The sequence below is a fragment of the Plectropomus leopardus genome, chromosome 15 (assembly GCF_026936395.1).
Source record: "Plectropomus leopardus strain MGB_pleo_1.0 chromosome 15, ASM2693639v1, whole genome shotgun sequence".
NCBI lineage: Eukaryota > Metazoa > Chordata > Actinopteri > Perciformes > Serranidae > Plectropomus > Plectropomus leopardus.
In genome coordinates this window covers 23,557,112-23,584,071 of record NC_142190.1, presented here as the reverse complement: position 1 = coordinate 23,584,071, position 26,960 = coordinate 23,557,112, and the positions used below count along the sequence as shown (strand labels likewise).

Genomic DNA, 26,960 nt, shown 5'->3' with positions numbered 1-26,960 from the left:
AAAACATGTGTGATGTGAATCCATTATAGTTCACCGTGAGAGCCCTCAAAATGGTTTTCATAGACAGTGTTAACATACTTTAATGTGACATCCTTTAGCTCCTCTGACAGTGTTACTCTGCTTCGGCATCCATAACCAGATTCATGCAGTGGACATTATTCTGCCAGATAAATGACAGGCAAAGATGTATTTTGGTAATGAAGATACTGTGCAACAGCAGGGGGGCATTTCTCCCTTCATCATTAATCCCATATAACATTAGAGTGTTGACTTTATTCACCCCAGTGAGACGATTTGTTACAGTGGAGATTTTCCTTTAACAGATTAGCCTGCTGCCAAACGTGAGCCGAGGTAACCGTGATCGGAGATGGTAATTACAGATACAAATTTGAAAATAAGCCTCAGAATTTTAGCATGGGCAAACATTTGAATATCATTTCAAAGCTTTGGGAGCTTCTCTGGGAATTAAGCAAAAAATGTCTGAGCACAGTAATATCAAGTGTGGGGGTGGATGTGTGGCCCTGCTGAAATTCAAATTTAAATTTTACACTGGCCCTGGTGAAGCATGCAGGTGTATTTGCTGAGGTTGGACATTTGAAAAAAAAAAAAAATGCATGTATTCTCCGTGAACTCGCCGCAAACTTTACGGGATGTCAGTGTTGTGGGTTGCATTCTAATCCGAGTTTTTTTAATTTCACACAAGACATTAAAAAAAAGAAATGTTTTATTTCAGTATAGAATTACTCGGATGGAAGTTAACCACATAAGCTGAGACTGAGTGGGAGAGAGTGACAAAGAAATACAGAAGAAAAAAAGACTCTTAAGGAGGTGAACAAGTAACACAATTTTATTGTTTCTTTGATTGCACCATACAAGCTTGACATCAAAGATAAAAAAAAAATCTCTCATTTTACATGTGAGCATTGTAGTAATGTTAAATATCCCCTTACAAATCGTCTTTCTCCCTATAGAAAATGTAAAAAAACAAAAGAAGAAGTATAGCCACACATCTCTAAAATAGTACTGAGTAACACAGAGCTGGATTATTTGGCAGCGACTGTCTAACTTGATCCACTGAGAGTGACAGACGATGCATTTGGCACTGTCATTGGTCCACAACAGGTCGCAGTGAGGCTCCTGCCAGGTGGCACAGGGAGACATACATTGCATTGTGACAAATAAACAACCCTAGAGTATTCCCAAGGAGGAGACAGCAAGATGAAGGAGGACCCTACTGTGCCTTATTCCGCCTGCCCAAGCCCATTCTTTTGTCCTGAACCAAACGTGTGTCTGCATTGGAGCTCATGCAAACAGTCTCATAAGTAATGGAAATAATGTCATTGGTGAATAAACAACATTGTGTGTGTGTATAGGGTTTGTGAATTGAACAAGAAAACGTGTTTTTTTTCCACATGTTACACAAAGTGTAAATCAAGTGAATACATGTGATCGTCATCGGTTCTCAGGGAAAATACATTGCGATCAGTTGCTTTGGAATTTCTCTCCCACAAAGAGTGTTTACAGTACTGCAGCATCCAAAAATAAAAGAAAACAGTTACATTCAAGCATTTCCATTGCTGTGCTTCTGGAGTGATTGGCAACATTGTGAACACCTTAGGAGTTCTCCATCCCATTAACCCTCTGGCCGAGGCTCCACATCGGGGGGTCCGACATTGTCCAGTGCGGCTTCATTTGAATCTCTGGGAAGCTGTGTGGGCGTCTGTGCATCAGTGCGTGAGGATTACCTGACAGTAGGTGTGGTCGTTAGACGCAGGTGGCTGGGCTTGGTGGGGAGAGGGGGCTTGATGCCGCGAGGGGGGGTCTGTGTGGGGGATGTAGTGCTTTCGGCGCTGAAGGTTTTCATCAGCTGAGCCACCCGGCCACGTCCTGCACAGGTTGGCGCACTCCCTGATGAGCTGGCTGGCTCCGAGGCAGCCCTCCGAGACGCTTCTGAGACACCAATACCTGAGAAAAGAGATCAGATTTCCTTTAGAGCTTTAACACATGGTCCACAATATGACTGTCATACACAGGGGTGTGATTCATTTTGATTTCTAATATTTTGGGGTTTGTATTTTCTTTTTAAAGTTGAACAAATTTGAAATAAAATTATTTGGTATTTAAATTTCATATTTTCTGTATTTCAAAATTGGTGGAAATTTTGGATTTAAAATTTCAAAAATTAAAAATATTATTTGCAGAATCTTTAACACCTACATTTATTTAATTAAAACATATTTTAAGCTTTTTTTTGTAACTGCCTTCACAGTTTCCTTTTTACGTGCTACTCTCTGCATCTGCCATAAACTGTAACATCTTAAAATAAACTTTTTTTAACTTCCTGAGAGGGGATTTTAGCACATAATCATTGCCTCATTTGCATTTTCTCTCCACTTGTCTCTGCATTGTGTGTTATAGGAGGATTTTCTGGGCTGTGCCCGTCTCAAGGGGAACTTGTTTACTGTAAACTGCAGCGTCCAGTGTCTTGTTGCAGCTGGAAACACAACACCTTTTGGGAGCACAAGAACATCAAATCCAGGTGAAAATCAGTTTAAAACCTATAACCAACAAGAGTTTCACACACAACACATGCATGCTATTGTTGCAAAAACAGGAATCCAGTCTTGTGTGAGTCTTCTCACAACACCTGAATCATTTCCTCTCTGAGCACCGCGCCTGCATTTTTCCTCACTCTTTTCTACCTGCTTTTTTTCTCCTTTTCATTCGCCTCCCTTTATCCCACTCTGGCTGAGCAGAGGTCATCCTCAGTGGAAGTGTAGTGGGGACACAGCTGGGTGTAGTCGGTGTGTGTGTATGTGTGTGCATGTGTGTGTGTGTGCTTGCGCTTGCTGAGGTACTGTGTTTGGAAGAGGGTGTAATTGAGGGAGGAATGGAGGGAACAGGAGTAACGGAGGGGAGGGAGGGCCACAGGGACGGCAATGGAGAGCAGACAGACGCTGCTCAGACACCAGAAGGCTTGAGGAGCCACATATTTTTAGCGTCATCCCCGGGGGACAGAGATATGTGAGAGCGCCCGCGTGCACGGCTACAGGCGCACACAAGCTCACACACACACACACACAAAATAAAGTGAAAACATGCACAGGCGTACACACAGTTTCTAACAGTTGAATTTCAAAAGACACACGCACATTCTCATGTTACACTCAGGCCCGTGCACACACACAGACACACATAAACACAAACACGCACTTTCGCACAGCCCTCCTGCTCATGGATTCAGTCACGCATGCAGCCATCTCTGACTATAGCACTGAAAACACACACACACACACACACACACACACACACACAGACACACACACAGAGGTGGGGTACAGCCAAAACCGCACAGGCACTCCCGGGGCCAGCAAACCTTTAAAACTCTTGATGTCTCGCAGCCATGAAAGTGGGAGACCTAAAGTTGCCTTTAAGCTCGTGTTATTGTTTATTGTTGTTTACTCCCCTTCCTCTCACTCTCTCTTCCCCCTCTCCCCGTGGCTCCGACACCTCCCTCCACCTTCCTCTTCATCTTTCTCTTCCCCCTGTCTTGCCCTGCCTTCCTCTGCCCCCTGACCCGCAGTTCCTGTGTTAATGTCCTCTCGCCGCGCTGCGTGGGCTTGCCTCTGATTGTCTCGTTGTGTTGTGTGGTCACCACGGAAACCTTGGATAGGCTCCAGCAATTGAGGCTGACACACATTCAGGCACGCACCGAGCACACACGCAGTCACACGCACACACACACAGATACGTACGCACAGGCGCATACACACTCATGGTCAGAGAGTTTTTTGAGCTCAGAGCCTTGGTGCAGGTCTGAGTGGAATGCTTAATAGAGAGACGGAGAGATAGAAAGAGAAAGAGAGGGAGAATTTGGTGGTGTGGACATGGACTGTTAGAAAGAAATAGTACAAACATATATACATATATGTGTATTTTGGGAGTATTTTTTGAGCAAAAAAAAAGAAAACCTCGATGACCCTCCCTCAGGTAACCTGACAAACCTGTCTTAACACACCCAAAAATTGCTCAAACCCCACGCCTTTCTGCCTCAAACTATCCTCAGCAGCTGCGCGCTTAGCCCCGTCAGCAGAAACAGTCATTAAAGCTACCTGCGAAAACACCTATTAAAATGAAAGAGAATCTCCGCATTAAATCACTCGACAAGATTGATTAATCTCCCATTTGAGCTTTCGAACGCCACTCCTCACATCTCAGTCCAGCTCGTAAATGTACAGGGAGGACAAAGAGGAGGGGGCGGGAAGCGGTGTCACTGACCAGGCTAGCACAAAAATTAAAGACCAATCTATCTCTTTAAAGACCTCCACGTCTCTGGCAGAAAGAGAGGAGGAGGTGGGGGGGCCCCGGGTGAGGAGGTGGGGGGGCAGAAGTGGGGCAGAGGGCAGAATTCCCGAGCAGCATGTCTGTGGACTGAAGGGCAGGGAGGAGAGGGTGTGTGTGTGTGTGTGTGTGTGTGTGTGTGTGTGTGTGTGTGTGTGTGTGTGTGTGTGTGTGTGTGTGTGTGTGTGCGTGTGTGTGTGTGTGTGTGCGTGCGTGCGTGCGTGCGTGTGTGTGTGTAGAAGCAAAGGGGGGGGTGGCCCTCCTGCGTGGGGGCTGGGGCCCCTGTCACTTATCAGCTCTGGCTGAGCGTCGCCCAGGGCTAGAGTCGGGAAGCAGCGCTGGAATGCGTGTCCTTCCCTCTGAAGGTGAAGAGAGAGGAGAGGAAAGCCGACCGACAGACAGAGGAGGGTTTATAAACACCAACACACGCATACACACTTGAACACATAACGCCAGCTGCTGGAGATTGATACATTTTCATGCTCACGCACATATGCTAAATCATATGACACATGCACCATAACACGCCTAAACTGACCCCTCACGCTCCCCATAGTATCTGATACAATACGTCCCTTCAAGTTCATTTCAATGCAGATGACACAAAACTTTTTCATAGCATCAAGTTTTTAGATAGCATCATTTTCAGCTTTTACAAATTTGTTTAAACAGATTTTCACCCACATTTTAAATTCCCTCTGCCCCAGGTATGATGCTGCTGAAGGAGGACACTTATCAGTGCAGTGTGTGGTAAATCAGCTCCTCTTGTGCTGTAATGCTGACAGCACAAAAATACTTCAGGTAATAAAAACTGAAAAACAGGTGAGACAGAGAGATTAATAATTAGCAAATCATTTGCACTAAGTAAGTAAACAGTTTCTGCTTAAAATAGCTTTTAAATTATTTTTCTGCACTGATTTCTTAACTTTTTTTTTTTTTAAACAGATTTTTACCTAATTCTGTTCACAGTGAATTAAAGCTGTTAATATCCCTTTTAGATAAAAGTAAACATATTCATTTTTAATCTTAGGACATCCTGACTCCTTTATCTCAGACAACGATAAAATAGATCACTGCAGATGTCATTAAAATCTTATTCCATGCCCTAATCATTGCAATAATTATATCACAATAATACAACACCCAGGATTTTCACTTCTGGTTTGGTGTTATATTTAATGCTGTCCTCTCCATCACGTTCTCACTCCCAACTCATCAAATACCAAAGCCTGGTCAGACATCGATTTATGCTCTTTACATGCATGAATGTTTTTCAAAATAAATTTGCATTTTCACAGGAAATTTACTTTTTCTGCTTGTTAAATGTATACAGTGTTTTTTCAAAGTAAATTTAAAATGCCGGTAAAAATCCCTTCATTTTAGGTTTACTTCCTTAGACTTCGGTAACAAAAGTACGTGGCTAGGTTTAGAAAAAATATTATATTAAAATTTATTAAATTAAAAATATTATGGCTTAAAATAATTGGTCTACATTTCTTACTAATGTAATATAATGTCATATAACATATATTATAGTCGTCACGCTACAGAGATGGTTTAATCCATCAACCTCACCTGCCGCCCACGCTATGCAGACTCCCTCGCTCTTCACACTATGGCAGTTGCTCAAGTGTCAAAAAATGCTGCCACCTAGAGCCTCTCATACTGCCACTAAAGGGTGCCTCTTTCTGACACCGAGGGCCACCAGCCAAGAATCAATATTTGACAAGTTGGGAGTGAGAGCGGGTTGTCCTCTCTGGTTTAATGAAAGCATTAGTTGTGTTTCTAATGGCATCCTATGTCATGTACATCTTATACTCTGGAGGTCCGAAAAAGTTGAGTCCAGCTCCAGTGGGTACTTTTATATACACAAGTGTCACAAAAGCAGATTATTTAGTTCATCTTCTACAGCCGTTGTGTGGGCCACAGTCTCTGCTCACAGGATGCAGGAATCCTTGTCATTACCCACATTCAAAAGAAAACAGCTGAGGCATGAGCCTTATCCTAATCGGCCGCCTCCTCCCCTTTGGAAACAAGCATCCTGCCATTGTCAAGGACAGACACTCTGTCAGTATTTTTTTGTCCAGAGTCAAGACACATTTATTCAGCCCACCTCAACTCCCACCACACCAGCTGTTCCTTTCCCTTTCTCTTCCCTTTCCCTTCATTCGCCTGTTATTCGCTGCCCTGGCATTGCCCGCTGGTCTCATATCCAGCCACCAATGTGGGCGCAGGCACACACACACACGTAAACACGCCCGTGCAACCATGATTCATTGGAATTGTATCCCTTGGTTTCTTCTTTCTATCCAGGTTTTAGTCATTTGTGTTGTGTGAAACTGTTCCTGGTCCAATTGATAAATCACCTTAAACACACAGAGCTCACTGCACATGCCTCCACAAACAGACTACAAAATTCACAATGAACTGCCAGGAATGTTCAAACTGAACCAGACACTAAAAAGAGGTAGAAAAAAAAGTTTTAGAAATGAATCTCCCTCTCTCATTCAGCTTTTACTTCACCCACAAAATGATCATCTGTATACTTGCCGTGTATTATGTGAAATCTTCAGAAACTTTGTGTTTCTCACATTGCTCCACGGTGAAAGAAGGATCCAAAAAGAAAGTTCTTGATCAATCTGAGTAAAAGGGGGCCATGTTTAACAACTGTAAAACTACATCAAACATTTGTTAATAGAATTTTTCATAACTTATATAAATTGCATACATAACTTGGTATAATAAAAGGCTCATTTTTTCAGTCATATACTCAGCCCAGTTGGAAATATTTTATTAATTTTAGTAAAAATACTTCTTATAAGGAGGTACTGAGCATAAGACTTGAGAAATTAGACTTGAATTATACTGCACAAGTTGTAAACCACAGTTTTGCTGTTGTTAAACGTGGACCCCATTTAATTCAGCTCATCAAAGATGTTCTCTGTTTTTGGATTCTTCTTTCACTGGGCAGGCAAGTGAGAAAAACAAAATTTTCCACACGAATTCAGGGTAACTCAGGGTGAGAAGCTGATATACACATAATCATTTTGTGGATGAAGTATTCCTTTAAGGAGTGCCAAAAAACATCGAGGCAAAAATATTTCATTAAAACTCAGCCTTGAGGAGTCTGTCATTGTGCCATTGTATAGTACAAAGATTGCTGGTGTTGCGTGTGTTTTTAAGGACATGATCTACACTGATCAAATTTGACTTGGATTATGAATCTTATGACCTAACTTAAAATTACATCAGTTAAGCATGGCACTGACCCAGCACAGTCTCTCACAGTCAGTTTCTCAGTAATCAGTAATCTAAGTGATGTCATTCAACTCTCCCACAAAAAAGTTCTACGTTGTATTTAAGCTTCTCAGACATAACTCCTGTGCTGTAGGATGAACATTTTTCCAGCAGAGGGACCATATGGAGATCAGGTTTTCTATCCAACTGGAGTTTTTCTCCTACAGTATCTTTGTTTTCCACTGGATGGTGCTAACTTCACCCTCACACAACACATTTTTCTAATAACTGGGTCACTGTATGGTGAATGAGTGTTTGGGCAATTCATGAAACTGGGTTCTGTGTTCAGACAGGAAGTCTGGGAATCACAATAAGTCAAACAAGATTCAAACAAGCAGTAATCTGCAAAACACACTGATAATAACAATATACACTAATATTCATGTCAAGGCCAAAGATATTGTATGAAAAAAAATATCCCTTCTTTTTACACAGTGAGCATCTGCATGGACAAAGGCAGAGATATGCAAGTAACACACACCACATAACAGACCCAAAGAGAGACACAGCATCCTACTGGTTTATAAAAAAAACAGAATAAAATGGGGAACGCCTGTAAGGGGTGCAGTTAATTGGCTTATTTTGCCACTGCTCTCGCCGCATGCCTTTGTGCTTTACAAAGTTACTTTTTTCTTACTGGTTTAGTGAAGACACAGCTGCCTAATAGCACAGACAACATTGTGTAATGAAAATAAATACATTTTAGATTAAATGGTTCTCTTAAACAAGGTTTATGTATGGGGGCTCCCAAAAAAATTGAGAAAAAGAACCCCTGATGGCTGCTATTACTGTCACATTTTGCAGTAACTACTATAAACCCACTTTATCCTCCGATTAGGGCACTATACAGTACACCACCACTGCCCCAAAAACCCCAGAAGTAGTAGAAGAATAGCTGGAATCTGTTAGCTAGAGCAGTCAGCTAGCTACCTCTGTTAAATGCAACTGTCTTGAATGGCTTCCGTGCCTGCGGCCCCACAAAATCAAGGATCGCCACTGGCAATTAGCTCACCAATGGGATACACACATGGACTCACATGCAGAAACATGCGCATGCAGCTGGCCCAGCTACCACAACAAAAAACAAAGAAGCTCAGATCACAACACACATGAAGGTAGCGTGGCTTCATCTCTGCTACAGATGCTGCTACTCCAAAATATCTTTACATAGCAAATAGTTGTTTGCTGCTATATTAATGCTCTGAATGTTGCATGCAGCTCCTTTAATATAAACTGAATGCAGGGTTCATTATACTATGGTTTTGGGATATAGGGTCAATAGGTCTACTAATTTTGATAAATAACTGAACAGTCAAGGAGAAAAAGATTTTAATTAAGTTGATTAAATATTATCATTTACCAAAATAAATAATAAAAGCTGTTAAATAGCATGAAGTTTAGGAAGTTTTCTGTTGCTCATTTCAGTTTGTGTCAGTCTGTCCTCTAGCACCAGATTTAATCTGGTTATATGACCATGCTCCTTAACCAAGCTAGAGAGTCTATTGAGAATTTTGCTGCTAACATGGGCCCTTGACAATAGAGAGGCTACCAGAGAAACAGGTGTGGGGGCGATGCAGTACGACGACACAAATCCCAGTCACAGAAGCTTTTTTTCCCCTCTAGGCTGGCCTCTTTTTACTCTGCCAGTCCATAAAGATTCCAGCGGGCTGAGGCACTATTTGGCGAGCACATTAGGTTTGGAGAAATAAATCCTTCTCCCGTGCTGCAGCACAGAGAAACCTATCTAACAAGAACTTTGTTCAGACTGCTTCTGCTCAGCTCTCCGCAGCCATTATTGCTAAACGAGAAGCAGCAGTGGGAAGGGGTTCTCTTGTTGGCTCAGTGGCTTGAGGTGACTGGCATGTAAAGTGGTTGCAAAATTGTGGATTTAATTTTCAACCCACATCTGGGTCCAGTCTTCATTTATTATGTAACATCTAACTAAGAAAATGCACTTCCTGATTTTACTTGTTTCCGTTAGCTGTGTTTATCTATGATGACACCAGCCAACATTAATGTTGCTGTTTCTGTATTTTTCTTTAAGGGAAAATTCACCAGCTTGATGGTAAATGTGGTCAACTGGAGTTCAAAATGCAAAATCACTGTGGGCCCAACAGTGATGTAGTTGGAAGGAGGAAGAACTAAAGGCTGAATTTCGCCTCCGAGTAGCCAGGGGGCGTGTGGTAGAAGCCGCCTGAAACAGAACTTCCTTGTTCTCTTCAATTGTATTAAAAATTAGCTACATATTCCAAAACAAGAGTGCAGAGGATGTTGTGGACGAAGATATATTTTAACGTTCTGGCTGACCTGATGATCAGTATTTTTATTTGTGCTAGAGTATAAGGCTAAAGAAATGCAGTAGAGATCAGTGGTAGCTACATTGGCTCTGCAGAGCGATATGGCTGGCAGGGACCCTCCAGAGCCTGAGCTCCTGAGAGCAAACACCAACTGGTGGTGCCTTTGCTCAAATTGCCAACAGAGACTGAATTTTTCTGCTGCAACAGCTTTTAATGTGGGCAGTTTTGTTGGATGCAGTTGCTGACCCATGTGTTTTACTCTTCACTTGGACACAGGTGTGTTGGAGACCTTCAGGATCCTGAAGATAAATTAGAAAAGACAACCAAGACCGGCAGCGCAGAGAGGGCACGTGACAACTGAGTGAGTATTTTTGTAACCTAATGTTATTGTAAGCTTTTTTTGTATTTAGTCTATTTTTGTCTTTTGCAATAGTACGTAATTTAGGTTGGATTTTTATAAGGTAAAAATGGAGAGAGTGAAGTGGTAACGTGATAGCATGGACAATGTGGAATATAATACAGAGTGTTGCCATCGTTGGTTAATGCTGGTCCAGCTTGTTACCTGCAGAAATACAGTCACAACCTAATCTCGGCTACTCAGGGTTCCTGCAGATCCTTAAAAAGTCTTACAAGGCATAGGATTCAATCAAAAAATAGGGCCGTAATTGGTCTTGAAATGTCTTAAGTCAATATTTCAAAAGTCTTAAAAATGCGAAGACATTAAATGTGGGATTTTATTTTTTTTTTCTGTATTTCAAACAATTTAAAATTTTCCGAACGCAGCACACATTAACAACACTAAAAAGTGGTGTTTTATGTTACAACAAATATTCTGACACCATTTTTCCTAACCCTAAGCAATAGATATCGGTTCATGATTTTTAATGCAATTTTGTTTTTTGGAAAATTGGTCTTAGATTTCATCCCATGTGGCATGGAAGTCTTAAATCCCACTAATCTTAAGCTGTAGGAACCCATGAACACTATATTTTAGCCAACAAACTAATAGCTATGGATGTCAGAAGCTCTCACGCAATGCATGCTGGTATATGTAGGCACTACCGGCACAGCTCTGTGAACAGGAGAACTCAACTTTCTCGGTCAATGTGGCACGCACTGAGGAATTTATTGCTTCAATTGACCACTTTTACCATCAACACCGACTGGCCATCCACATAAAAGGTGGTCAATTTTCCCTTTAATCAGCCAGCAGAGAAAGACTGCAGGCTGGAAGAAATATTATCTCATTTAATGGACATAGAGGAAGAGTTTCTTTGAACAGCAGACCCATCATGTACCCTTCCCCCGTGATGCTGTGCTCACTCACCTTTCCCACCCTGGGATTCCTGGGGCTTCTGAGGCTCCTGTGAGTGCAGACCACCTTTGGTTGATCCAGAGTCTATTTTGACAGCGCTGCTGGGGGAAGGGGAGGGGGCCGGTGCGGCGGCGGTGTTGGCCAGCCTCAGATTTGCCACGCCGGGTCTCGTGTTGACAGAGCCTGGTGCTGCATTTGCAGAGGCTGGTCTCACATTGACAGGACTCGCTCTCATGGGAGGCCTGGAGCAGATGGAGGGCTGGGGAACTGACTTCTCCTCAGTCGCACTGGCTGACTTGGACTCGGGCTGCAGAGGGGAGAGTGACGAAAGGGGACAGAAGAGCGCGATCAGTGTTGACAGCTAACTCACATACAGTGGAATTACTGTCATGTTTGATTAAATCACTGGATAAATGATTCACCAAATTACAGTTCTCCAATGACACCACTGTGCCGTAATGAAACACACAGAACTATGACCACTGATTAAGAGTTTAAGGATGTGCAGAGAGAAAATTATAAGGTGACTTGGAAATCAAGCAGCCTCGCTAATCTTCCTTCCTCATCTTACGCCTTCTTAATCAACAATCTCACTCTCTCCTCCTCTCAGGCTGACTCCTTCCCTCTCTAAATCAACCGGAGAAAACCTGCAGCAGGGGTAGCAACAGCCGCTAATACATCTGCAGAAACAAACCAGCCCCGTCCTGTTTCCAGAGACAAATCACTCTACCTACAAACAAGACATTCAACTAAATAATGAATCTTGTAAGGAGAGGCTCAGGCTGTCAGACCCGCCAAACCTCCTAAGGTGTTCATTGTCGCATCAGCATGAGTTACCCAGAGATGTGTTGTGGCCTGCAGTATAGAGAGACATACAGTAGTAAGTGAAGAAGTGAGGGAGAGACGTGTCCTTCTGTGGCAAAGAGGACGGGAAAAACAGAGAACAGAGGAGAGCTCACGCGTCCAAACCTCAAGAGACTATCCCACAATCCCATCCATCTGCGACTGACGCATTCTCTATCTCTGGCGTTTTAATTCCCTGATCAAGTTCATCAACCATCTGTTCTAGGGCAGTCCAGAAATCCTGCCTTGCCTCTGTGATTCAGCTGTTCTCGGCGGCAGTGCGTGTCACCTGCGCGCGCTCACACACACACACACACACACACACACACACACACACACACACACACACACACACACACACACACACACACACATTTGCGTGCACGTAAACACAGAAAGAAAGCAAAGGGAGATTGGAGAGCGCACTCCCCAGACAACCCAAGGCTGGAGTGATGATGGAGCCAGTGGGAGGACAGTTTGGTTCAGCTGTTCCCCGGAGAGAGCTGTAAGGGGTGCGGCGGCTCAGGCGAGCGGGAGCGCGGGGAGGGAGAATGCTGGGAGAAAGATGATCTGCAGAGAGGGCTGGGAGTGAGGGGACAGCTGGCCTAACCACCATTTCCTGTTACTCACAGAGGGTGGGACTGCCATGAAAAGACACGTAGGCGCACTAAAGCAACATTTCAAAGAGCTGAAGAGTGGATTGCTATTAATCACACCTTTCTGGGGTATGTTAGGCTGTGTTTTGAATTCAGTGCATCTGACACTTGAACACAAACTGTCTTGAGCTTCATAAACCATCCAGAATGTAAAAGCAGTAGAATAAACACTAAAACTCAATTGCCGCAACTATAAAGTAAAAACCAACAATTGCTTTAATTCACAAATACCTTTTCTGCTGCTGGAGGTGATGAATGCTGCTCACTCACTGACACCTGTGGGTTTAACAAAGACATTACACGAGTGTTACAGGCCATGATGCAAACCCTGAGCACAGAGCTCAATTACAGCAGGCAGTGACTGCAACTCACCGGCAGAGGGAGTAAAGTGCTCGTCTCCTCACATTTCCCCTGTTGAGAGAGACATGTTAGATGACACAAGAGGCGACACGTCATCCTCCTTAACTTTCGGTTTAGCACATGAATAAGCATGCCGCACGTGCCTTTTTTCAAAGAGATGTTGTCTCTATTTAATATGTCACTGCATATTGGAATCAATTTGTAAATGATAATATGTTGGAAGAAGGTTTGCACAGTAAAATCTGACAAGTTGACCTTACTTAAAATGATCTTGGGAAGCAATTGCCTTAAAAAAGTGAAGTAAATGTAAATGTTAATCTTAACCCTTTTAAACATGGGCAAATTGACTTCTTACTTCTTTCAAAAACAGTGGAAGGCGGCTTCGAGTGACTAAAGAAGAAATTACCTAAATATGAGCAACAAGTAGTAGAAAGTACATGAACATTACCTGAAAATAATAAAAGCAACAACACAAAAAAAAACCCCAAAACAAATCAGGACAGTTCAGCAACAACAACAAAAAAAATAAACTAGTGGCAAAAAAACAAAAAAAAACAATGAAAACAATCAAGGAAACAATGTAAAAAAAATATTTTATAAAAATTCTGCAAAATAATTTTAAATATATAATAATGGTAATTATGAATATAGTTCTTGGGGCATTTTTCCCTAACTTTTCCAAAATTATTTATCTTGTAATCTACTAATTTCATGCAATTTGCAGGACATTTCTTGCCAAGTTGCTCATTACTTTTCCATGAAAGAAATTTAAGCAATTTGCTCAGTGTCAAAAGGTTTAAATACTTGTAAAAGGCATCTGAATGTAGAGTAAGAACAGTGATGTCAATCCAGGTTTCAAAGGATTAATTTACGTCTACTCTTATCTAACTGTTAAGTTTACTCAAAATGAAGCTGCAATTGCTTAATTTTGTGCTGTTGTTACAACTTTAAAATGACCAGTGAAGTTACCTTGTTCTTTCTAAGTGTTAGCAGCTTCAGTAAACCAGGTTAGTTAGACTTGATCATGACAAAGTGGATTTTGCAAATGAAGGTTGGGAGCTCTGCGAGTTCTGTTTTGCTAACACGTTTAAGAAAAATAAAAATATAATTATCTCCTTTGCAACCAGTAGAATGCAGATTATATAGCACAGTAAAAATAGTTTTCTAAGGTTGCTAAAACTTAGAAACATTGATTTAATTAAACATGTCATTTTCAAGTTGCAAAAACTTCACAACATTTATGATAATATATAATTTTTAAGTAATTTTAAGTAAACTTAAATAGATATAAACTAAACTAAATCTAAGACGAATAGTTATATTCACTTTTTAAGGCAATTGGTTAGGTAGATTTTTTCAAGTGAAATCGACTTTGCAGATTTCACAGTGTGGATGCTTCCTCATAAATACCTGATTGTCGGGTATTAGGTTAAGGAGATGTCTTTCAAAAATGATTCATATGTACTATCCTGCCAGTCATTATACAAAAAAAGTCAGAAATACAAACTGGTTTACACCTTTTTTTGGCGTTGTTCTCACACCAAGAAATTCTGGAAGGACATTTGCAGATTCATCATGGACCATATCTCTAAAGACTTAACATTATTTTAGGAAAATGCGGCGTCTGGCTTTCTCAATTGCCCGAAAAAGAAGACAAAGCCTTTATTTTAGATTAATTTGGTAATAATTAGTAATAAAAAAAACCCCAATATTGCCACCTCTGTGGAGGATATTGAACATTATACAAAAGTACGCATTGATTTGACAAAAAGCCTATCAAAACACCTGATATTTGTATGTCTTACAATGACTTTGTGTATTGTGATATCTCCCTGGCTCTTTGTTGTTGTAATTGTTTTGTTTGCACACGTTAAATTATATACTGGGTCTTTGTCACACTTTGTTGTGACAATAAAGAATGAGGAAAAAAACTTAAATGAGCAGGGCAAGAGCAGAGCAAGAGCAGAGCAAGAGTTAAATAAGAGTTAAATGAATATTGCAAATATTTAGAAGCATGTCTGTGCAGTGGGTGTTGTAATTTGGCTGCAGGATAGTCAGCTACTGTCTGGGATGCTCATATTTCCACTGAGTGAGCAGCGTGCAGCTTTAGCTCACGAAGCATCGTGGTCAGGCCAGATGAGACCGTCCACCTCGGCTCACTCTGGCTCGATGTGTGCAAGGTTGCCATGACAACACAGCAAATCTCTTTTTAAGATAGCATTTAAAAAAAGGAGCCCCCACGCCCCCCCAACCCCTCCCAACTCCAAAATCAACAGCTCACACACCGCCAAGTGCACACACACACACACACACACACACACACACACACACACACACAAAATATCACCACCTTGGAAATTATGCACTGTGAGTGCTTGTTTTGACACAAAGTAGGGGCTCGAATTAATCAGGCTATATTTCTCTTTGTCACCAGCTTTGCTCAAAAGACTAAATGATAGATTTCCCAAACTGCACTGCAGGTAGCAGAAGTGAAAATTAAATGATGGGAGTGCTATGTTTGAGATAGAAGTGTTGAGTTGAGGGGATGAGACAAGAAGACTTCAAAATAAGTTTGTCAGAGAGATCAATAATTCTCTGTCCTGATCTTTTCTTTTACATCTGTGTTATTTCTGTCTTTTTGTATCTTTACGTTCCTATGCAGTGATAAATAGTTTCCCTCATGATTTACCTTTATTGGGTTGTTATATTTGATCAAATAATAAAGAGGCGACAGTATTACACATGACAGAACAGTCTGAGATCAACATGATTTGCTTTCTTAGGGTCACAGACAAACAGCTACGCACCTTTAAATTCAGTGAGATCCCAGGTTGTGTTTTAGGAGGGAGGTTCTCTCTCTCCGTTCTGACAGCTTCTGTGGTTTTTCCGCTCTTCAAGATGGTTTGATGGCTGTAAAAAATAATCTGACCATCATGATTAAGTTTACAACAAAAAAAGCCCCTGTTAACCCTTCAAATTACAGTCTGTAAACAACAGTAAAACCTTCACAGTTTCTTTTCTGTTACATGTTTTTCACAGCCTGTAATCAACAAGTAACACTATCTGTGTTAGGCTACATTATAAAAGTATGTTACTTTGCATTGTTCTGAAGACCCGGCGTCTTCTTTTCTCCAAATCCCGAGCAGATGAATTTGGAGCTCAGCTCATCCACTTCCCCGATCACAATGACCGCCACATCTCCGTCCCGGCCGAGCAGCCAGCTCACATTCTTACTGTTGGCTGGAGGAAACACACAAACATGCAAAATATAAGTTAGTTACTGAAACACTGAGCATGAAAATGTTTATAAATGCAAATCATGTAAGGATCCAAAGCAGGGCTAAAAAGACAAAAAGTGAAACCACAATATGATATTTGTACAGGAAAGACAGTAAAGATTTATGATGTAAAATGTGTCCTCTGCAGGCCACTGAAAATCCTGGGGCAGCACACCAAAACCAAATGTCATAACTGAATTTCAGAGTTTAACTTTCTTTTTTAAAAACTTTTTTCTTTCTTTTTTTTTTAAAAAAAACCCATCTTATTTTCAGGTATTTTTCTTCTTTTGTTGTTGCTAATTTTAGTGTCTCTTCTTCTTTAACTCATGGCTTTCTTCCAGTGATTTTGAAAGCAATCAAGCCAATTTGCTCAAAGGGTTAAGGAATCACATACTGATATACTTTGGTTTCTTATTTTACAGTACCTATCACAACTCTCCACCTCACCTGGATCACTGCATAGGCTGTCACTTATGAGAGGACCACCCCCTCCCAGCTTTTTATAACTCCACCCTTCAGGCCTGTGACTCTGTTTCCCTCCAAACCAAGCCGGGCAGGACAAAGACAGAACTGATGTGAGTGTAAAATGAACTTTTCACCTTTATAATCTCTACTTTGTTGATAGTGCATGAATTGTCTTTGATTGTTCTGTTTTATTATGCCAAGATTCCTAAATTTAAACACAAGTTAAATGATAATGTTTAAAGCCATTTCTAGCAAGCCCTTATAATTTCCCAGTTTTTGGAGGATCACTTGAATGCATCATCTGACCTGGCATCTTAGGATCCTCTCATTAAATGCAGGTGTGTGAAATTAGTAGGGAAGAAGCCAAAGAGGAGAAAGTATTCATCTGCTGTGTTTTTTTTAGGTAAAATCTCAGTTTTATTGTTTGATAAATGATTTGAACTTAGTCTTGGAAAAGCCCTGTTTATTTTGGGAGAATGTTTGGGCTTTTTTGATTTTGTTTGAATTTGACAGCCCGGAAAATCAGTTTAGCGTCACACAGCAACTTTTCTAACATCCTGCAAATCTAATCAACACCTGAAGAACCCTGATCGTCAAACAAAAACAGTGAGTACAACCAAATACAGCGAGTTAGTCATATGCCATGGCATCTGTGGGTGGCTATTTCAGGCTTCTTTAGAAGCTGCAATAGATGACCTAATTTATTATTGTTATTTTTTTTTTTGTTTATTACAATGCAGAGCTGTAATATTTCCTTTTATTATTCCTCTATATATAAAAAAATCATTCAACAACCACAGTTCATTCAACATGTCTACAATGAATTCCTGATCCCTGGATCGTGTCTTTAAATGTGCACAATATCAGATGTTCCGTGAACACTTTTTCACCCATTTTTATCCAAACATCTTGAGGTGAGAGTTCAAAAGACCCCTTTGAAAATGGCCACATCAGTTTTTCCCCTGGAAAAATGTATCCTGACTTTGGAGTGTTTTTTAGCCCCCTTCTCGAAAAGCTAGCGTGGCATGGTTGGTATTAAGGGATGTCTGGCTTGACTTTAAAAAAAAAACTATATGTGGCCCCCTACACAGTATTCGTTAATAAAGCAATATCACTTTGCATTTTTTTTAATGGTCACCTCACAGTGGCAGGAAATTCATACAGTTTGTAGACATGCAACAAGTAGGAACAATGCAGGCAAAACGGATGTGTTTTCATAAATACACATAAACAAGCAAACAGAACAGTTACCTATCAGCAGACATTTCCTGTGAGGTAGCAGGCATGGCCACAGCAAAAAGACATTTTTTAAACAGCCCATTTGATGATAGAAGCAACTGGCCCCAAGGTATTTTTCGCATTGTCTAATCTGGCCCCCATTCAAAAGCTTGGACAGCCCTGTCTTAGGCTATCTATTTCACAAGGTACCACTATCTTTGTGCAAGATTTTAAAAAAATGCACAGGAATAGCCTCTTTAATACAGTAATGTCAGCCTCCAATGATTTTCAGCAGGGAGGGGGGAAGCTGGCAGGCAGCAGTTGTATCAGGGTGGCCAAGGCCCCCCCTGCCCTCCCCTTTGGGGCCGCCACTGTTTCTTTAACCTTTTCAGGAATTTTAAAATCATAATATATAAACAACTATTTTGAAATACTGTATATTTACAATCTCTCAGGTAATCAGTTGTAGCTTGTGTAGTTCTGAAATAAAACTGTCAACTTCATCAGCAGCGTATCTGATAAGTTGAGACTGCTGTTCTGGTTTATAGACAGACAGGTGCAACAGCTGGTGGGGCCCCGAGCAGCAGATCACAAATGCATGACACTGCACCTTCTTATAGATGATATAAGCAGAGTTGGCATGGGAAAACACTGCCCTCATTTTGTGTGAACATACTTGTGAGGACTTTCCTGATTTTATTCCCTAATCTGTCCTAATTCTAAAATGAAATAATCTTGTAAACCCAATTTCTTTTTTTTTTAGATTATTGTTTTGGCATTTTTGCCTTTATTAGACAGGACAGGAGATCGATAGCAAGAAAGGGGAAGAGAGAGGGGATGACATGCAGCAAAGGACTTTGAGCTGGAATTGAACCCGAGGCCGCTGCGGCTTTATCTACTGAGCCACCTTACGCCCCTAAACCTAATTTCTAAATGCTAAATATCACTAAATAAGATCTGGTGTCACTCTCCTTACTTGTCTGTCTCTGTGAGGATACTGAGGCCACAAACAAACACAATAGGGCACACACACACTTTTAAACCTACAGCAATGTATTTGCTTTGTGACAAATGTGAAGTCACTTAATGGAGAAAATGCAGCTGTTGTGGGCTCAGAGGGTAAGAGCTTGTGTGGAAAACAGGAAAACATACTATCATAGTGAACTGGTTTTGCCAGCCTGCCCTGTGGATCGCGTTGTAGCAGGGCATACCAGGATGTCTACGAAAACACAGCAGTCAGAGCATACCTTAGTAAACAAGTTATCACTTCAATCTGACAGCTCAAACCACAACCCTATTGTCAGGTGCAGGTGAGATTATTGTCAGCTGAGTGCTGGGACATTTAGAAGATTAGTGTGCTGGCATGTGTCCTACTGTAATAAGCAGTGTTAAAACACAATTACTTTTTCCACATGTTGTCACAAAGTCACAGAAACAATGCAGCGAGCCACGTTACCGCCTCATGTGAATGTCCCCAGATTCCATACACATGCACACAAACACGCCAGCATGTGAGTCAGAGTACATAAACACAAATGACCATAAAGCCTGCCTAACCACAGCAAAAGTCCCATGATCAAAAATAAAAGGCCAAAGGCTGAAACTGTTAACAGCAGCTGAAAGAGTTGCTGGCTTTCTTTTCTCTGCATAAAAGCAAACCTAGCATAAAAAAAACTGAGCTCTCCCACAAGGCCATACAGATAAAATCAAACTTCTTTCTTTGTTTTTCAACACACATTCATTTCCTGCACACTTCCTGCTTCGCTCCCTGCTAATTGTTTGAGGGATCGAAACTTGACTCACTTCCTATTTTTACACAGAAACGCAGAACTATCCACCATTTCCTCAGTGCTGTGGACGGGGGGGAGAGAGTTTGTGTGGAGAGGAGTTGTGTGACCATGTGATCTCAGCCTGCAGTCTCCACTCAGCCTCCTAAAGACAGCTGCATCGGTCATCAAGAGATAGAAAGAGCACTGTTCTCTCAGTCTGCACCACAGTTGATGGTAAGTGCTTTGTTATTAGCCAAGATGAGATGGATCAAATTACTGTGTCAATCAAAGTTAAGGCTACTGCAACGTTCTGTTAATTGGGTTTAAAGGGGCAGTTCACCCCAAATTAAAAAAAATACACATTTTTCCTCATACCTGTAGCGCTTCTTATTAATCTAGATTGTATTGGTGTGAGCTGCTGAGTGTTGGAAATATCGGATGAGAGATGTCTGCCCTCTCTCTTATACTCTGGAACTATATGGCACTCGGCTTGTGGTGCTCAGAGCACCAAATGAAATACATCTGAAAAGCTCAACAGCAATGTTTTTTTTGCATAATTTATGACCCGGTTACTCAAGGTAATCCACAAACCTTATTGTGAGCAGTTTCATCCGGGAGCTTTTTACTTTCTGCTTTACTACAAGGGACAAAAAATCACTGCGCAGATGGAAGCGCACATCTACTCATGGACGAGAGGCTCGTGACAGTGCACGATGTAAACATTAATGGAGTCCTCCTCAGCTGAGCTGGCTCTGTTCTAGGTGAGCAAGCAGTAGATGCTTTCTTCTGCGTGGTGTTACAATTAGTGATTGTAGTTCAATAGAAAGAAGAAAGGTTCCTACCATGGGCGGGTTCTGAGACAGTGGGTCCCTGGGCACAGATATGCAAGAGGCCCCACCACCTTTACTATACAGGAGCAAAACACACAGACTTTGTGGTGGTTTTGCCTCTTCTTTTGTTGTTGTTTTGCATCTCTTTTCTGGTTTTGTGTCTCTTTGACATAATTTTGCATCTTTTTGCGTCATTTTGTTGTGCAAGTTTATTCATTCATTAGGATAAACCCCTTGAGATGATCCCAACATACAAACAGACAAATGAACAACAAGAAACAAAACAAAGGCTTAAAGGGAAAGAAGAAAAAGATGAGAAAGAGGAAAAAAAAGAAATCAACAATTAAAGTGAAACATTACAAAAATCAGCACAAAATCATTAGAGAAAAATAAATGAATAAATAAATGCACACAACCCCCCAAGAGGCCATGAACAAATAATAGATTAGCAAAATACATTAGTATATACATATGTATTACACACATACATACACATGTATACCTAAATATAGACAAATAGATTATAGTATATCAGATTATGGTATGTCGTTGCTAAAGCGTAGTTCATCTGAGACATGAACAGTCCTAAAATAAGAAGACAAACCATTTTTAAATATTTGAAATGACGTTGACGACCGTATATTTACAGGCGAATTATTCCAATCAGAAGATGCTTTGTGCTTGAATGCTCTCTTGTTCAATTGTTGTTCTAACTGTTGGGATGGAGAAGAAGCATTGTGTGGAATGCCTTAAATGATAGGATGAGCCTCTATGGGATTTTTTGCCTGTTTTTGTAGGTATTTTGTGTCTTTTAAATGTATATTTTTTATGCTTTAAGTACCACGAGCCGAGTGCCATCTAGTTCCACTAGATTTTAAAGAGGGCAGACATCTCTACAGCCAATATCTCCAACACTCAACAACTCACACATAAACAACCCTGGCTGATGGATAGCACTAAAGTTAAGAGGAAAAATATGTATTTTTAATTTTGGGGGTGAACTGTCCCTTTAAGTTCTGTTCAAGTAGGTTTTCAGCAGATGATGTATCTTTCCCAACCTCCTGTTGTTTGCTTTGTCATTTACAGTAGAACTCCTTCTTTGGTACATAAAAATAGAACAGTTTGTTATGTCAGCATCATTACACCACACGTTTCTCATACTAGCACTGGCTGCTGCCAGCAAAGAGAAAATGCAGACAGGCAGCATTCTGTAGTATACGTCAAACCAGTTTCAGGACAGACTTGCGGCCTCCTTAGTTTCTGCTTGTTTGGTTTTGTTTGATTGCTGCATGTATACAGTTGACTCTGTCGCTTTTGAGCACTAGCCAGTTCCCGATAAATCCATTTACCGTTCATACTGCCTGTGCTTTTCCTTCTCGCGGGTGTTTTTTTTTTTTTTTAATTTCTTGTTGGGTATTTTTAATCTAAACACACATTCCAGAAATGAGTGACACCTCTGACCCAGTGAATATCCTTCTCTGTCACTCTTAGACTCACGTTGCATGGTGTGACTGAGAACAAAATGATCTAAGTGAGAGCCTCAGGGCAAAATATGTGCATGTGAACACATACACAAACTGACACCTACTTTACACTCACCGTCATAATAGCACTTCTTAACCACCGTTTATATGTACCTTATAATACACTCACTTCAGGGTGAATACTTTTTTCTCATGACATTTACTTTACTTTGCTTGTGTAAATGTTAATATCAAATTCGACTGGGATGTCAACATGAATCTGCCCACACCATCAATCTGCTGTAATTGTTTAGGACTTCAGATATAAATAGAACTTCATGTCAGTGAAATATAAATGCTCCTTCTGTCTGTGCTGCGTTACAGACACATTAATGTGGAGCAGCTGGCATTTGTTAGCCCAAGTTTGTACTTGAGGAAACTTTAAACTTGCCAAATGGACTTCAGGTAAACGCTGTTCCTGTCTTGGCAAACAGCTGTCGGGGTGACAGCGAACATGAGCTCCAGCAGCGACACTACATCCAGCAGCTAAGGATGTCTGTCACAACCAATGCACACATGCTTTGTAACTCTCTATTTGGTGTTTCACAGCACACTATGCAAACAACTTGACTAAAAAGGACTGGGTTTAATCCTTGAAAGGGGGACAGTTGGCTCTATGTCAAAAAAACAGTGCTCGAAAAACTGGATTCTGCACCCCCTCGCAGTGGACAAACAGGAAGAAGTTCACAAAGGTGATGTGTTGGTTACCTTTTTTTGGCTTTGTCCGCTTGCACTCGGCGTCCCCCCCTTCTCTCTCCAGTTTCTCCTCCATTTCTTTCCAGCGCCGCACCTGCTCCTGGCGCATTTTCAGGAACAGAGTCTTTTTCTGGTCCTCATTAAGAGCGTTGAGCACATCGGGGTCGATGTACATGTCCTTTAAGATCTGCTGCAGCATGTTGGCGGCTGAGTGGTGGGCGTACTGCCTGGCCAAGCGGTCAGAGGTAGGAGGCGCTGTCCTTTGGCCAGCAGCTTCTTGAGGTGTTGGTTTATAGTCTCATGTCATCAAGAAGAAGACTTTCCCAGACTTCTTCAGAGTGAAATCACTCTTATTTACCAGCATTAACTCTGTTTTGTGAATCGAGGCACATGCTCATCCTTGCACGCTCTTTTGTACATGAGATCCAATCTCACACACTCACACGCACACACACACTCACGCACACAAAATCCCGTTTCCGTTTTGTTTTGTGCCGACAGTTTCCGCACCCCAGAAAGATATCAGTTTCCTTTGTCTTTTGAGGTCATCATTGGGACAATCTACAAAAAAAGAAAAGAAGCAGAGAACACTTAAAACATTTAGTTTGCCCTTTAAATTACTTATTTTTCTCTACATATTTCTTGATCCCACCTTTGTCACAGCCACAAACTTTTTGTCTTCCAGTCATTCCTTCAAAGAGTCTCTTTCACTCGGCTATCTTGTCCCTCCCTCCATGAATACGGAAGAGCCCAAACCCTGTTTCTAAACTGACAGAGAGACTGCAGCCCAGAATGGGAGGAGATTCCAAAAAAATGGGACTGTTTCTGTCATCAGTGGCCCTCCTCCCTCCTCCCTCCTCTCTCCCCCCCACCACACATCCCTTCCTAAACCCATGTTCCTTTCTCCCCCCCGAGACTCCCACGAGATAGCGGCTCCATTTTAACATGTTCAGCTTCTGGTTGTAAGAGAAAAAAACCAACACAACAGGGTCATAGCCCAGGACAGCGTGAGCCGCTTTCTCTAACAAGGGGATTGAAATGGACTCCTCCAATCACAGTGGGTAGTTAAACAATGGCTACCACATAAGCAGCACTTGGAGGGAAAGAAAGCTTGCCTCAGACTGAGAACTATCACACTGGTGGAATACAGATTGGTGTCTGCTAAACGCATTGTAGGGTGCAGAGAAGGAAACACGGGGAAGGGGGGTGGACAGTGAAGGGAGAAAGGAAGTGATAGGAAACAAAAGGGAGTTGTACGAGAAGGGTAGAATTTGCTCAAGTACTCACAGTGGGATGTAGACAGCCGCTCCACCACAGCAGAGTATGCTAACTAAGCTGAGAGAGTCAGAGCGCCTGTGGGTCCTCCTTGTCTTTGTGTGTATGACTGGGCTGATGACATCACAGCATTCCATAATCTCCCTCCCTCTCTTTCTCTGACACACACACACACACACACACTCACTAACACACACTAACACACACTTCTTTTTCTTTTTTCACTTTTTTCTTTAAAAAGAGGGACGAGAGCGATTCAGGAAGTTGACCTCACACGTTAAAGAGGCTGTAAAAGAAAAAGAGGGCGGAAAATCCTAAACCTAAATGTTTAAGCTCCTTTTCCATCGCTGCTCTCCCAACCACAAAACTCTCCTACATTTAAATACATTTACTTTTGCATCAACCGTGCATTTAAAAGTAATGTCGGTACAACACTAATTCTTAAATAGCACTGACTCTTAAGCAAACATGACCTACATTTGTTTCTTTAATTTCCCTTTTTTTTTTTTTTTTACATGTACTGTATTTATCTCCATGTAATCTGGATTAACGTCACTTTTCTTGTGCTGCATTCAGACACCTTTCACAAGTATTCAAACCTTTGGACCCCTGTGCAAAATGGTTTGCAAGAAATGTCTCGCAAATTGCGAGACATTTTTAAATAAAACAAAAATTACATCTAAAATTAGGCATGGAAAATGTCTAGAAAAATGTTTTAAGTTGATTAATTAATTGCCACAAACATTTCATCTAATTGTAAAAAAAATAGTAAATTTGAAAAATTATATATCTGAAAAAAGTATGTTTTAAAATTCTAATTGTATTGAAATTGATGTAACTATTCTTTTAAAGCACATTTTGGGGTCCTTTCCTTGTTTGTCTTTGCTTTCCCTTTTTTTCTGATTTTTAGTTTTTTGGAACGTATCACATTCCTTTCTAAGTTGCTCATTGCCTTCTTCCTATGCTTTTGACATGAGACAATTTTCTGTGCTTTCTAAGGGTTATGAGGTTCAGTGTGTGGGATTTAGTGGCATCTAGCGGTGAGGTTGCAGAACTAAAATTTCTCCAAGAATGTAGGAAAACTTCGGTGGCCAACGTGAAAAAGCAAAAATGCTAATATGCGAATGGCCTTATCTAGAGCCAGTGTTTGATTAGTCCATACTGAGCTACGGTAGAAACAGCCGACCCCATGGAAGAGAACACACTTTGTACGTAGATATATACGGTTCATTCTAAAGTAACAAAACGTCACAGAAATTCTCATTTTCAAGTGATTTTAAACTAGTAATGAATATTACACACAGTTTCTTCCAAAAGATGCCCCTTAATCCTACACACTGGACCTTTATGTTAATTATAGTTTAGATATCACATTATATAAAAATTAATGAGAGAAGTTGACGTCTGGCACATTATTACTCATACTGCACCTGCGCTTTGCCATGTCAACATGCTTTTAATGATGATTTTATACTTAAGAAATCTGCACAACATTTTGTGCAGTGATTTTTATTTTAGGCTAAAAACAGTAAAACATAAATAGTGGCCTTAATTATATATTCGGTGTACGCATACATATTCCTTGTTCGTGGGCAAATTATGAGACAATGGGCTCCTTGATGGATATACAAAAAGTGCCACCACCTCTCCTACAGAGGAGCATGACACAGACGTTTTGATGGTTTTGCCTCTTTCTTTATTGTTGTTGTCGCTCAGCTTTCTTGTGATTTTGAGTTTTTTCGAGGTAATATTGTGAGTTGTTTTTGGTCATTTTGTATCTCCTAGCGTTTTTTTTTTTTTTATACCATTTTTGAAGTTCTTTTTCATCAATTTGCCTCTTTTTGTGGTCTTTTATGTGTCTTTGTGGTCATTTTCAGTCTCTTTCTGATCGGTTATTTGAGTGACATTTTATAGATGAAGGCCAGGGGGCCCCCTGACACTTTCGACCCCTGAACCTGTGACAGTAATCCATCCATGGCCTTGATGCATTCGTCTGTTGTTAATTCGACCATACTGAAGCCAAAGGCAGATTTCTTTTCCTTCCTCTCCTCTCTGTTTCTGAGCCTGTCATTTATAGGTAAAGAGCAACCTCTAGTGGCAAAACAGGAGAAGCCTGCTATGAATTACGTCACCACCAAAGCCACTACTGCTTCAGCACTGTAGCACTACATTACAAAAACAAATAAGTTAAAGCGAAGACAGCATTTACAAACATATGTTGAAAAGCTCTGGAACCCCACAGTACAAATAAACGCGCACGCAGACGCTCGTGCACACAAGTTATAAAGTGGCAGGCTGTTTTACATTGTAGTATGCCATTCATAGTTCAGTGCTGTCAGGGAGTGCTCTGTTGATGATGATCACGTCGCAGTTGCAATGAAATATGAATTTGATCAAGTTGTTCTTCCTCAGCTTACAATGCGGTAGCCAGACTAAACCTGTTATATCGGTCCTCCTTGGCACCACTACTGCAAGCGGTTATTGCCATTGTGCTTCTAAGTAGCATGACAGACAAACTCATAATTGAAAGTAAGAGGATTTTTTAATAGCCTTTCGTCATTAAAATACATTGTGCTCTCATAAAGATTGTCTTGGTTTGACTGAGTACAGTTAATCACCAGTTCTGATGTGTTGCACTTGTGCTTCCAAAGCCGAACTGACCTAAACCAACTCTCCATGTTGGTTCTTGGATGTAGCACAAACTCAGAGTCATCTGGGCTGGAGTCCATCTCAATTTAGCACATCCCCTTTGGTTTTTCACCCTTCCTCCCGGCCAGCAGGGGGGCTAAGATGCTGA

The 26,960-nt window shown here is 41.1% G+C and overlaps 1 protein-coding gene across 2 annotated transcripts; it reads right to left on the bottom strand.

The window, feature by feature from the left end:
• Nucleotides 1-825: 825 nt before the first annotated feature.
• On the bottom strand, nucleotides 826-24,317 carry LOC121952576 (uncharacterized). 2 transcript variants are annotated; one of them, XM_042499340.2, is made up of 8 exons: nucleotides 24,176-24,317; nucleotides 22,901-23,449; nucleotides 16,205-16,349; nucleotides 15,917-16,019; nucleotides 13,122-13,160; nucleotides 12,981-13,025; nucleotides 11,263-11,557; nucleotides 826-1,965 (listed from the first exon to the last, which is right to left on the bottom strand). In XM_042499340.2, exons 2-8 carry the CDS (start codon nucleotides 23,085-23,087, stop codon nucleotides 1,742-1,744), a joined length of 1,038 nt encoding a protein of 345 aa, XP_042355274.1. In that variant the 5' UTR covers nucleotides 23,088-23,449; nucleotides 24,176-24,317; the 3' UTR covers nucleotides 826-1,741. The 2 variants fall into 2 exon arrangements, with proteins under 2 accessions (XP_042355274.1, XP_042355273.1); XM_042499339.2 differs by lacking the exon at nucleotides 24,176-24,317 and adding an exon at nucleotides 23,541-23,674.
• Nucleotides 24,318-26,960: the final 2,643 nt, after the last annotated feature.

What these genes read in the sequence shown, in the direction of transcription:
- LOC121952576 (XM_042499340.2), bottom strand. Translation starts at nt 23,087, where the DNA reads ATGCTGCAGCAGATCTTAAAGGACATGTACATCGACCCCGATGTGCTC. An exon ending in GCGGACAAAGCCAAAAAAAG is followed by an intron (nt 16,350 to 22,900) that starts GTAACCAACACA and finishes TGTTTCCTCCAG; the next exon opens with CCAACAGTAAGAATGTGAGC. An exon ending in CACCTCCAGCAGCAGAAAAG is followed by an intron (nt 11,558 to 12,980) that starts GTATTTGTGAAT and finishes TCCCCTCTGCAG; the next exon opens with CCCGAGTCCAAGTCAGCCAG.